Raw genomic sequence first — 13661 nt, forward strand, 5'->3', positions numbered from 1 at the left:
CAGTCTATCCCCAAATCAAAATTTGTTTGGACATAGCAACTAAGGACGTGGAGCTTCTAAATAACTTTGCCCAAATTATGGACAAACTAAAGGTTTTACTCACAAAAACACAAAAATCCGGTCCATCCCGGCCCAAAGGCTGGTTCAACCAAGAGTGCACTAAGGCTCATACAAAATTGAAGCTAGCCTTAAACAAAAACGAAAGGGATCCCCGCACAATAGCCACCCTCAGAAGTGAATATCACAAAATTAGGAAAAAGAGGAAAGAGGAACTGAAGCAAGCGCTGTGGCATGAACTCCACACCAGTGCCCAAGAAAAAAACTCTCAAGCCTTCTGGAGAATTATAAGAACTCCTTTCTTGGCAGACGACACTTGCCCAAAAATCGAAGCTGCTATAGACGCTGCAACTTGGGTATCACACTTTACCAGCATCTTCCAAAAACCAACCTCTGATCAAGAGACGGAAGAGGAGGAAAAAACATTCCTACCATACCCTATAGACATAAATTTTGAAATCTCTGAGATTCTTGTGGCATTGAACTCACCCAAAAAAGGAAAAGCTCCAGGGCCGGACGGAGTCCCGGCAGACTTTTTTAAACACCAAACAGAACTTTGGGCACCGATTTTAACAAGGGTCTGCACCGCTACGGCAAAATTAGGAATTCTGGAGTCATGGACAAGGTCCATCATGGTGCCGATATTTAAAAAAGGTAACCGTATGGACCCTGCCTGCTATCGCCCAATTTCTTTGCTGGACTCACTGGGAAAAATAGCAGGAAGAGTGATTTTAGAAAGACTTCAGGACTGGGCGGAAGAGAGAGGCATCCTATCCGACCTTCAATTTGGATTTAGAAAAGGACTAGGTACTGTGGAACAAGCCCTAAATTTATCGATAATCTTTGGAAAATATGTGCATGCAAAGAAAGCAAAACTTTACATGACCTACGTAGATTTGTCCGCGGCTTTCGACTGCGTCTCCCATACAAAATTGTGGTCCCTTTTAGCACAGATGGGGGTAGATCCATCACTCCTGAACTTTTTAAGGGAACTCTATTCCAATCCATCTGCAAGAGTCCGCTACGGGACAAAGGGGGAACTGACGGCGTCTTTTAGAGTAGAGCGTGGGGTCAGACAAGGATGTGTCCTGGCACCCTTCCTTTTCTCCCTCTATACCAACAACTTGGAGGTCGAGCTCCTGAAGGGTGCCCGTGATCTTCCACTGGCCAAACATCGCCCGATCCCCGCTCTACTCTACGCGGACGACGCCGTCCTCCTTGCACAAACCCCCCGTGAACTCCAAAGGTCCCTTAATAGATATTCGCAGTTCATGAGAACCCTTGACCTTCATATAAACGTAAAAAAGACTTTCGTAATGAAGGCTGGGGTTGGGAGGAAACAGCAAAACTCCATCTACCTTGGCAGCCAAAAAATAGACTCTACAAATGAATACTGCTATCTGGGAGTCATGATAGATAATAAACTCTCCTGGAAACCAGCAGTAGAAGCCAGAAAACATTGTTTTAAAAGAGCATTAGCCGCATTGGTGTCGTTTACACAAAAACTAGGAAAACGTCCGCCCAGGGAATTGATAACCATATACAAAGCTAAATGTCAATCTACAGCTTTATATGGAGCAGGACTATGGGGCCATACGGATGTCACCTCTCTGCAAATTGCAGAAAACAAGTTTTTCAGATTCCTCTTATCCGCCCCCAAAAGTTCCTCGACTTACGCCTGCCACTTAGAATTGGGGGCACCATATATCGAAGATCTTGCCAAAATTCAACCACTCCTCCTTTGGCGACGTATCTGGGCGTCAGATAAAAACGACATTACAAAAACAATACTGGCGGATGCAATGTCTCTGGACTACGTTTTAAAAATTAAATGGCTGGCCTATATCCGGACCTTTCTCTTTGACCTTGGAATAGAAAAATATTATTCAAACCCCGAAAAAATTGGAGAACTCTCAAAAAATAATTTTAAAAAACGAGCCTTGGACCATCTGGGTAATCTAAGACTACAAATAGAAGCTGGGAAACAGTCGGTGCAGCACGCAATAATGGTTCAATCTACCCTTTTAATGCAGCCCTATTTAAACCTTGACATTGGTACCTTCGAACGATTTCTCCTGATAAGATTCAGACTGAACATATTTCACAAACTGGTAGCTTTCCCAACGCCAAACGTTTGGGACCCAAATCCACTTCCATGTCCATGCGATGGGATATCAGGTCAAACCACCCTTCATACTGTTCTGTTCTGCAAATTTTATCAGGAACACCGCAAACTTTGGTTACTAACTCTTTTAAAATCTTGGGGTCTTAGACAATGCCGAGTAGCCATGTTGAGCTTGCAGCTTCTGGATACCGAAGCCACATGTTACCATGTTCTTAACTTTCTGAAATGTATATATGGACACAGGAAAAACCTTTAATTATAATAGTACTGTATAAATTACCGAAACTCCTTTTTGCTGTTTTTAAGTAATCTGTAATTATATTTCACTGAAGATTTTTTATCTGTACTGCTTTTATGGATCTTTAAAATCCGAATAAAGTTTATTATAAAAAAAAAAAAACTATAGACCGATCAGTTTGAACAATGTCATACAAAAACTGTTTGCAAGGGTACTATAGATCGAATTCAGGGCTGGCTGCAAGAGAATGATATCATCGGCCCCCATCAAGCCGATTTCAGGAAAAACACCTCTACCGTGGACCAAATATATAGATTTCAACTCATCGCTTGGAAGACGGTATGAATAGAGGGTGGCAGCCTCTATTTGATTTTTGTTGACCTGAAAACGGCCTTTGACTTGGTGCCCAGAATTAAACTTTGGGGGGTGCTAAGAGACCTGGGGATTCCGACTTACTTGCTCAACCTGCTTATTAAGCTGCATGATGACACCTATGCCCAAGTAAGATGTGACAGGGGTGGAAAACTAACCAATAGACTCCCAGTTGACAGAGGGGTGAGACAGGGTTGTGTGCTCGCACTGACCCTGTTGTGCCTCTTTGTCAACACACTCATTGCACAACTTACAGAGGTTGAGGACAATGACGCCCCTAAGCTAGCAAACTCAAAGGTACCAGCATTGATGTTTGCTGATGACACTCTTTTGTTGTCCAAGTCGCCGATGGGTATCCAGAGGATACTGGATAGGTTTGTCATTTTTGTAACAAGAGGGGTCTGGTGATTAACACCATGAAAACCAAGTTCATGGTAGTTAACCCTTCTTAGAAAACACGACCAAATCCCCAACTAAATTGAATTGCACTGGAGAGGGTTTCTGTATTTGACTATTTGGGCGTCACTCTTACTGAAAATATGGAATGGGCGTCCCAAATAGCCAAAAACAAGCTTAAGTTAACCCAGACCGCTGGGGGTATAGCTAAAATGGTAAGGGAATCGACAATCAAACCTATTGGCCCAGCTATTGAGATCTATAGGGCGCAAGCGAGGGGAGCCACGTTGTATGGGGTAGAACTCTGGGGTCACTGTTCTTTTGCTTCTGTAGTGGAGACCAGTTTCCTTAGACAAATTCTGGGCCTCCCACCTAGCTCCCCGCTAATCCCCTTGCGGTTAGACCTAGGCATAGCCCTAATCGAAGATGAGGTTGCTTTTAGACCCCTAACTTTTTGGCGTAGGCTGTGGGTGACCCCAGAATTGGCAGCGTATCAAGTAGAAATGAAAGAGCTACTATCTTACCCAGGGGTATTGAAAAAAGTTCCTTGGTTTGCGCATGTAAGGCATGAATGTGTAAGGATATGCAAACCAACCCTCTGGAGTAACCCTGAGGAATTTAGCCCTCTGGGTTCTCGAGCTGAATTATTGAGAATTTATCGAACCCGAAAGCTTGAGGCCATTCAGGTAAATTCGAAATTAGGTGCTCTAACGATGCAGTTCCTCACTGTTAAGGAGGACTATAAATTAGAACCCTTACTGGACGACATCCTACCCTTTGCAGCAAGGAAATTATATGTTCAGTTCAGATATAGCACTTTACCCCTCCGGGCCTTTACTTCGAACTGGGCTGGACTGTCCGAACATGGGTGTCCTGCATGCAATAATCAGAAGGAGTCTGAACTGCATGTCCTATTTTTTTGTCCTGGATATCAAGCAGCAAGGCGGTGTTGGCTTACACAAAACTGTCGGAATTTGGGGTTTGTACAATGTAAGGCGGCATTTAGAGTCTTGAAGTATGACACCTCCAAGCCGATTGTCTTCTCTGTTTCTCGTTTTTTAAATGCAATGTGGCGGAGGAGATGGGCTTTCTTAGAAAAGGAAAAACAAATCAAAACCGTCAGGCAGTCTGCAGTATTAACATAAGTGCCCAATGTATAGATTATTTTATTGCCTATTAACGGGATGCAGCTTTTTAAATAGTTTTATATGAATGTCGTTTTTTAACTGCATTTTGTAGTTTTAATTATTTATTGTATTATAGCTGTTATCTCGTATGCATTGGGTTTACTTACACTAAATGAACTGATCTGCTACTTGGTATCTTTGCCCATGTATTGTGTTTTTGTCCTTCCTATTTGCCACTTTAGCACTGTACTTTCTCGATGGAAATGCTATGTTCTCATGTGCCGGCAAATCATCTCCCTTGGAATAGATGTCTTTTGTCCTGTTTGGCATGTTTTACATTTATAACACTAGTTCTTTTATCGTTGTACACTTTTATGGTCCTAGTGACCGAAATAAAGGTTTTTGAACTGAACTGATATTACCCCTATACCTGTAGGTTGAGAACCACGCCAATGAATAGGCGAGTTCTTTGTAGCAGCGAAACAGTGGACTGCATGTCAAGAATATAATCTAGGACAATAAGCACTGGTACAAAGGGGTTGTATGACACTATATATTGACATATAAAATATAGCACCCACTAAATAGACCTACTACTACATTGTAAGACTATATGTACTTTTCCGCACTCACACTAACCTTGGAAGATTAATATAATTAGAGTTAGGACTAGCAACTATATACCTAGCTTACATTGTAGTGAGTGGTAGGTAGATCTAGTGAATGCAATAGTATTGCTGTATGATTTATCGCATTTGATATAGTAACCTGCCACGCTTGCCTGGCACTCAGGATATCGGTGCCATCTCCATCACATTAGCTCTTAGTCGCACTCGCACAATATGTAGCTCGGTGTTCTGAAGTGTGTACCTTTAGGTCCACAGCACAGTTATTGCTGTAATTATTGTGTGGCAATCCCACACCAAGTCCTACTGTTACCCCACTAAGAGTACACATGATCCTATATGGATCACTGATATAACAGAGAAAAGTGTAGAATTCAGTATTGCTTGACCGATTTCTAACTTCCCAAAACCATACCCATAAATCCAATCCAATCCAATCCAATCCAAAACTTCTTTATTTCGGCCATTTAGACCATAAAAGATACAATGAAAAACATTTAAAAGACATCCACTTATAATAAAAACATGCCTATGTACATTTCATAAAAATCCATTTCATTGGGAGTCTAGTCATGAGTTGGAGTAAACATTACAATTCATATCAGTGTTCAGTCTTTTAGTAATTTTCTCCTTGTCTGCCACATGGCCATTATAAACTTGGAAACTGCAAAGACTATGTGAGGTAGGGTACTTGTTTTCTGTATTCTGTACGAGTACCAGTGGCTTCTTATGCCCAAGTTCCTAGATAATGGCGCTAGCCAATATTTCCTTGGTCTATTGTAAGCTGGCAGAAAAACAGAACATGAATTTCCTCCTCATCATGATTATTACACCCTGGACAGATTTTATCATCCCTCATTGTCCATTTGCAGGTAAAAGTTTTGATAGGCAAAGTGCCTAACCTCCATTGGATAAACAATTTTCTTGCTAAAATGGGGAAAATAATGTCCATAAAACCTTCAAATTGATAAGAATTTTTGAAATCCAGGAATTGATCAGTTAAACTGCCATTATTGGGTGCAGACACCAGAGAAACTAGACTTTTCTCCTTGTAAATTTCAACCAGTCTTTTACGAGAGACCCTTTGGCAGCCTTGCTCAGAAATCTCCCATAGCTCGGGGAGTCTCAGGCGATACAATTCTTTCTTTATAAAGGCCAACCACGGGATTCTATCACGCTGGTTCAAATTCTTTACATGGATGGGGTCTTGCCTATAATGTGCAAGCTCGCCGGTGGTCCAGAGCCTGTGCCAAAATCTTAGCGGCTTTAGTTCCAAATCCTCGCCTATAGAGGGGAGACCCACATCAAGTCTTAAGGGGAGCAGGGGTGTGCCACGGGGGAGGGCAAGAAGACGTCTGAGGAAATTGTTTTGTACTCTAACAAGTTCTGTCCCGGCTTTAAACCCCCATAACTCACTACCATAGGATGCAGCCGCTTTAGCTTGGGTTTTATACGTTTCTACTGCCGGACTGATAGGTTTGAAAGTAGAAGTGTTTGCGACCTTCAGAATTTCCCCTGACAATTGGGACAGCTTTAGACGGGATCTGGCTATCTGGGGGTCCCAGGATAAGTTCTCATGTAGGGTTACCCCCAGGTACTGGAAAGATTTTACCCTTTCCAGTCTTGCTGAACCCAGTGTTGGATTAGGTCTAGTTTTAGGGGAGGGGTTGAATATCATGAATTTGGTCTTTTCAGTGTTGATCTCTAGACCATGTTGTCTACAGAAAAGACCAAATCCATCTAATATCTGTTGAATCCCCATCGGGGATTTGGAAAGCAGGAGGGTATCGTCGGCAAACATGATAGCCGGTACCTTCCTGCCTGCCAACAGGGGAGCGTCATTGTCCCTAACATTGTCGAGGTGGGAAATTACACTGTTAACGAAGAGGCAAAACAGGGTTGGCGCCAAAACGCAACCCTGCCTTACCCCCCTAAGGACTGGGAATATTTTTGACAGTACTCCGTCCCTCCCACACCTAACCTGAGCATAGTTACTGTCGTGATGCCTAATTATGGCATGTAGTAGATGGGTGGGAACACCCAGCTCCTTTAGGACCTCCCATAGTTTTTTGCGGGGGACCAGATCAAAGGCTGACCTCAGGTCCACGAACACAATGTACAGCCTCCCCCCCTCGATCCTCACAGTTTTCCAGTAGAGGAGAACGAGGCGTAAAATCTGATCCATCGTGGACGTGTTTTTCCTGAAGCCAGCCTGGAGGGCACTCAGAATTTCATTTTCCTCCTTCCAGTCTAGAAGGTGGTCCAAGAGGAGGCGAGAATATAGTTTTTGGGGGACATCTATAAGGCTGATCGGCCTGTAGTTGGCTGGGAGCAGAGGAGAACCCTTTTTGAAAATAGGCACTATCTCCGCCCCCAGCCAAGTACAGAGGATCTCCATACCTCCCGCAATGGAATTAAAGAGAATAAGGAGGTACGGACCCCAGATCTCTGAGTGGTGTCTAAAAAGGTCGCCAGGCAATCTGTCAAGTCCTGGGGCCTTCCCCATCGCCAGTCTCTCTATTGCACTGACCACCTCGCCGAGGGTGAATTCTAGTCCAGCTACAGGATTTGGTAAAGTATCAGAGGCCGCATCATTAGCAAATTCAGAGGTGTCTTGGTACAATTTGCTAAAGTGGGCTTCCCAAACAGAAGCTGCAATGTTTGGCTCCACTGCAGCTTTGGGTTCTTCTGTGCCAGTATTTACCAAAGACCAAAATTTTCCGGAATCCCTCGCTTCTAGTGCTAGGGAGAGGTCCTGCCATCTGTTCCAATCCCATTCAGATCTTGCTAGTGCCATGGCTTCCCTGTATTTCCGCCTAAGCTCAGCGACTTTACCCTTATCAGTACCAGCTTTTATTGTGGCTATTAACTCTGTCTTTATCTTTTTACAGGAAGAATTGTACCAAGTTGAGGTTTGAGTCTTTTTCTTCCTTTGCGCTACCACCGGGTAGAAAACCTCACCTAGGGCTCCCACTAAGTCTACATGGATTTGGGCTAGTTTCTCGTTAAAATCTGGGGGTCTAGGTTGGCTAATTAGTACATCCATTTCTTTTAGCCTGGGGAGTGCTAATTCATAGATTTTACTTATACTCTCTTTTGAGTTTGCCAGTTTCCCCCATTTTACCCTGCGTCTATTGGAACTGAGAACCAGATTCCCTGGGTCTTCACTGGGATTAGTGGATAGTGACCCAGCACCAAATGCGGGATACACCATATCTAATAAGAGTGCGTTGTTGTCACTGTCTGTTCTTTCAATTACCCTGAAATCCTGAACCTTGGACCACAGGCCTATGTCTACAAAAATGTAGTCCAGCCACGATTCATGGTCCTTCTTATTGAAGGTACACGATGAAGGGCTGTCAGAAGGAGTGCGCCCATTACAGGCCCTTAACGCAAAGTTTAATGTCAAGGACATAATTTGCACTGCGAGAGGGGACCAAGATTTAGGATGGGGGATTGGCATGACGGGACACCCCAAAAGTCATCTTCAGCAGTAAGGGCACCCTCCTTTAAACCTTCCAGGGGTTCGAAGTGACAATTAAAATCTCCACCCATCACTACCTTACAATCAATGGGAAGTTGGCCCAGGAATAACGAAAGATCTTCGAGTGTCGGTGATTCCATGGCCGCACTGACTGGGCGAGAGTACACATTGATAATTGCCAAATTAAAGGCATTAGGCCATTTGAGTAGAACACATTGTATGTCCTGCGAGAATGTAGGTACATTCTCCGCATTACACCCAATATGACTAGCTACCCAGACCGCCAAGCCACCTGAGGGCCTCCCTTTACCACTCCACTTGGCTTTAATTTCGAAGACTGCATATCCTGCTCTACACAGGGGTTCCCTGGCCCAAGTCTCTTGAAAAAGACAAATGTCACTGCTACCTACTAGGGAATCCCAGCCATTTGTATATAATTTATTGGCAATACCCGCCACATTCCAGGAGAGTACCTTCAGGGTTTCGGCTGGTGGTTTTGGTCCCAGCCCCCCGGTTATCTCGGGTGCCAAGTCCAATAATGGAACTTCGTGCCCTTGCGGTGATATTTCCAAGATAGGTGGGACAGCTGGTGTTAGATTAGGATCGGGCTGGACTATGGGCGTTAGGTTATGACCAGGTGGACTCTGAAGTAAGTTATTTACTTGGCCCCGGGCGCTAATAGACATTAAGCTCTCCCGAGGGGAAGCGTCAGATCCTCGGATGCTGGTATCAATATTGCCTCTCCCAGTCCCCTGTCCTACAGATTCACTAGCGATACTTTGGATGTGTCCAATAGATGCACCCTTTTGGAGTCAATCAACCTGATCATGGCAACTGAATCTGTTGGGGTGTACGTAGTTGCCATGGGCAGGGATATCATTGCGGGGGGCCTGTATCTTGACCCATCAAGAGCAAATCCCACCCTTGTCCAGCCATCGTCCCTCCTCAAAGTCAAGTCACGTACATTAGGGTAGAAATACGACAGAGGGACTAATTCTATGGATGTATTTCCTGAACTCCCAAGCCAATTACAAATGTAGGTAGCAACCTGCGGACTCTTAAAGCTTACAATTATGCAATCCCCCACACTTTTCTTGGCAGTGTGCCCAACCCATGGAACCCTTCTAACCATAAGTACTTATCGTCTTAGATTTGGTGGAAGGGGCCTTTGGACATTTAACCAGCTAATAACTTTATTACGTAGGGAATCATAGGATTCCACCACGTTCCTGGAAAGCTCTGGTACCCCATCAGAATCACAGTGTAGGCTGCCGCCTCTGGGGGCAGATTAACTGCTTTTCGCCGGTTATAGGAACTAGCATGCCGATTTGGACAGTTAGCTGTTTCATTTGGTGGTCTCTCCTGGCCAGATGAGCTGGCCGGAGCGGGTGGCTTCGACCTCCTGGCGGTTGGTACCGGAGGCAGTTGACTAGGAAGGGGTACAGGGGCAGGTTGTGGCGGGGGACTATGGTGGTGTTCTCCCGGGGGGGAGCTATTGGTATAATAGGAGCCGCAGTGATTGTAACAGTAGGGGAGTGAGAAGTCCCAACATCAGCCCCGTGAGCTCCCTGTGTGCTTACTCATGGCCCTAGTTGGTCGTCACGCCTACCACTTAGTCTTTCTATAGCTAGAAGTCTAGCCTCAATAGAGTCTAATTTGTGGGAGAGAGGATCCAAAAGGCTTTTGAGGATACCAGTGAGAGAGCAGATGATATGCTCTGAGATGTTAGGAACAGCCCCGCCAAAAATGAATCGGCCGGTGTGCGTGGGTATAGGAGTGGGGGTGGAGGGCTCGCCGTTTCCATGTCGTTCCCCGTGATAGATGTTCCAGGAGCGTCCAGGCTATCTTCAGTAGTGTTCATTATGGGGTCAACTTTGGCCCTTTTAGCACCTTTGGACTTCCTTGATCTTTTCCTTTTCGGGGCAGCATCTTCTCTGTGTCCCATATGCTCTATTAATGCAGGACCGTCCCCCGGAGCCCTAGGTGGAACTAACTCTACGATGGGGGGTGGTTCCACCTCATCAATGATATGTAGTGAGTCTCTGTCCCTATGAGAGTTGGATGGTGTCCTTAGCTGTTGTAGGACAGACTCTATGGTTTGATCAATGCTGTCCATGAGTGATAAGTGTGTAGCATCGAGCAGCAGTGATGACCTAACATTAGATGGTGACCCCGGTGAAGCCAGATGTGAATTTTCTATACCCTTCTCAATTTGCTTTTCCAACACAGTGAGTCCCTTATTGACCACTGTGTTTGCCTTTGCAAGAAAATTGTCCAAAGTACCTGAGACCAATGAAGCTGCCTTGCTTCTTGTTTCTCTAGTGGCCATTATGTTAGGTCCGAGCTTCTAGGTAGCCAGGCGGGAGGGTAAGGGTAACCAGGAAGACAAAACGTTAGAGGGTAGCCCGGTCCGGTCTCTTACGTTCTCTAACGGCCTCAAACGGCCCGCCCTTTGCCCGGGCTTAGGCCCGGGCTAAGTCCCGCGATGCGTGTTAGGAAATCAATTAAGTACCAAGTGTGGGGTAGGCGGGGCACGGAAAAAATAGAGTGAGGAGGGTCAAAAGGGAATATTTAACGACCAAGGCAGCTCAAGCCCCTACAACTACTAGAAAAACAAAAAGGAGTTGCCTGGTCCACAGAATTGTTTGTGTGTTGCGTCAGAACTAAAAACCGTGAATCCATCAGATCACAGCTGTGATAACACTGGGCTGAAAAAATTCCCATCAGCCCACCCTTCTGGTGGAATATCGTCATGTGGGATACATATCATAAATCCAGATCTCACCTAACGCACCTGGTAATGATGCAGAGATGGAGTTTGAAGATATTCTTCTAGACCACAGTGTTTCACAGGTAGTGCTAATGGAGTGCAGTGCTAGTGAAAAAAAGTGAAGGTAAACTGAAAATAAAATTGGCTCCTGGGACAAAAATTGAATTTAATAGGTATTGTCCTAGGGTCAAAATTTAAAACAACGCCTGATAGTTTTAAATAATAACTATATAATGGCGCAGTTTTCGCCATTGTATAGTTATTATTTAAAACTTATCCGCCCGGGAAGAGGCACCAGCTGTGGCTGAAAGACAGAATGCTGGTCCTCGCAGTCCCGGGCGCCCGCACTGGCTCCTCGCAGTCAGGAACTTCCCCCGTAGAGTGACAGCCTCGCCGTGACCAGAGTTAGATAGTTTTAAAATGTTAAAAGTGGCACCAAGCAGGGAAACACAATCCAGGAATCCAGCAACTGCTACGGGCGGCACCCATAAAACCAAACCACGTCCCACCACAAGGCCGGACCAATTCTTGCATAAGCACACACTTGACACTTGAAAACACATAGTATGCCCGGACCACATCTCATGCTACCAGACCACACTCGGTCATGTCATCAGCAGCAGTACAAAACAGGATTTTTTGGGTGATCTCAAATTTCTTACTGTAGTCAAAAATGTTGAAACTACAATCTCAACGTTTTTTTGTTTACTCTCTCTCCCCCCCCCCCCAGCTCCACAACTCTTCCCAGTGTGTCTGCGAAGATTACTTACGTCTTGATTCTCTTGAAACAAAACCAGATACTCTGAGAGATGTTGTCGAATGAACTTCTTGATGATTTCTTGTTTAATTCTGGCATCTAAAACATTGGCGACAAGGCAAGCATCGCGCAGGACATTGCTGGGTCCACCAGGCCTCTAGAAAAGAAAAGAGAGACTATGGATGGGTCTGACAGATCACGCACTCCTCTGAATTCTGGTTTGCCGCCACTATTTAGCATTCTTACGCTGATGTGGGTTATGGTGTCAGTGTTTGTTCTAAAAGCAAGAAACAAAAATGCACTAATACAGGATAGCATAAATGCATTAACACAAATAGTAATTCAAGAAAAATGATGCTGTGAGGTTTGTGCCTGCAACCCAAAGAGACTTGCACACTGCCACAACTATGGAGCAGCCAGAAAACGAGAAGGCTCTTTAGTTTTAGAAACGAATTTCACTGGATAAGCGCTCAGGCAAGACATTTCTTATAATAAGTTTTCAAAGAGCAATGGATGCAAAAAAACGGTACTGACAAATTCATATTGAAATGTGAGGGCTCACTACACTCAGTCCGAATAATTATAGAAAAAAGGTTTCCCTGAGCTTAGAGCCTTCAAATCAGGATTCACCTATGGGACACCACCTTCTATTGTCCAAGGATTCTCATAGTCCTTCGCTCGCCAGGGTGAGACGCATACTAACACATGTTTGGGAGGGCTGGTGATCTGGGACGAAAGCAATGGGTTGGCTTCTCCATGCTTTGGTCCGCTGTTACCCCTATGAGCACATGGTGATGCCACTGCAAGGTTCTAGGGTGCAGGGCAATGACCTGAGTACCTCATTACTATGAATGCAGCAAGACTGTTGTACGTCCAGCAAATTTAGAAAGGTAAACGTGAAGCTTTTCTCCATCAATGTTAAGACTAGTGAACACCTTTTGGAACATCTTTCAACAAATATGATAGCAGCCTTATGTAATACAAAATATAGAGGAACTTGGAGCCGGCCCGTTGCTTACCACTGGTTAGCTTTCCTGTCACTCTAATTTTCCTGGTTCTTACTTGCGCCCCAGCTTGTCAATCTTGTGTTTGCCCCGGCCCTGGAGAATAGCCTCTTTTACCATCTTTTGATTGTCTGGCTTCTACGCTTCCGCTGCTTACTGCTCAAGTATTTTTTTCTTTTTGGTTAGGTACTCAATGACAGTGTCTGTGCTTTACAGCTACCTCCTGCTTGTTTTTCTCTGACTCATGTGCTTCTCTCCCCTTGCACTCTGTGTTGCTCACTGTTGTGAGTCTGCTTCTTCCTGCCCCCTCCTGGGTGCTCTCACTTTCATGTCCTCCCCTCTTCTGCTTCTCTTCCACCCATGGCTTCTCCCTACCCCATCCATGTTGCACTTGCTCTTATGTTCTACCCCGTTGCTTGTTTGCCTGTATGCTTTTCTCATTCTGCTCTATGTTGCTCTCTCACCCTTTGCTACTCTTCCCTTACCCCACCTTCCGTGTTGCTTCCTCCACCCGCACCCTCCTTCTTTGTTACTCTCTACTTCTCCTCCCCCATGTTGCTTCAATCCCCCGCCTTCTATTGCTTCCCCCACCAGCGCCCTCCTTCTGTCACCCATTGATTCTCCTTCCCACCCTCACTCGTGTTGTTCCCCAACTCGCAGTCTGTTTTCCTCATCTTCTACCCTCATGTTGCTCCCCCAACCTGT

The 13661-nt window shown here is 45.0% G+C and overlaps 1 protein-coding gene across 1 annotated transcript in view; it reads right to left on the reverse strand.

The window, feature by feature from the left end:
• VPS53 (VPS53 subunit of GARP complex) overlaps window positions 1–13661 on the reverse strand; it is a 947455-nt gene that overhangs the window by 402183 nt on the left and 531611 nt on the right. Inside the window, exon 9 of the mRNA XM_086954994.1 lies at window positions 11966–12109. Within this exon, the coding sequence (XP_086811120.1) occupies window positions 11966–12109 (144 nt within the window). The remainder of the gene's footprint in view (window positions 1–11965; window positions 12110–13661) is intronic.

Source organism: Lissotriton vulgaris, chromosome 2_1 (genome assembly GCF_964263255.1).
Source record: "Lissotriton vulgaris chromosome 2_1, aLisVul1.2, whole genome shotgun sequence".
In the NCBI taxonomy this organism is placed as follows: Eukaryota; Metazoa; Chordata; class Amphibia; order Caudata; family Salamandridae; genus Lissotriton; species Lissotriton vulgaris.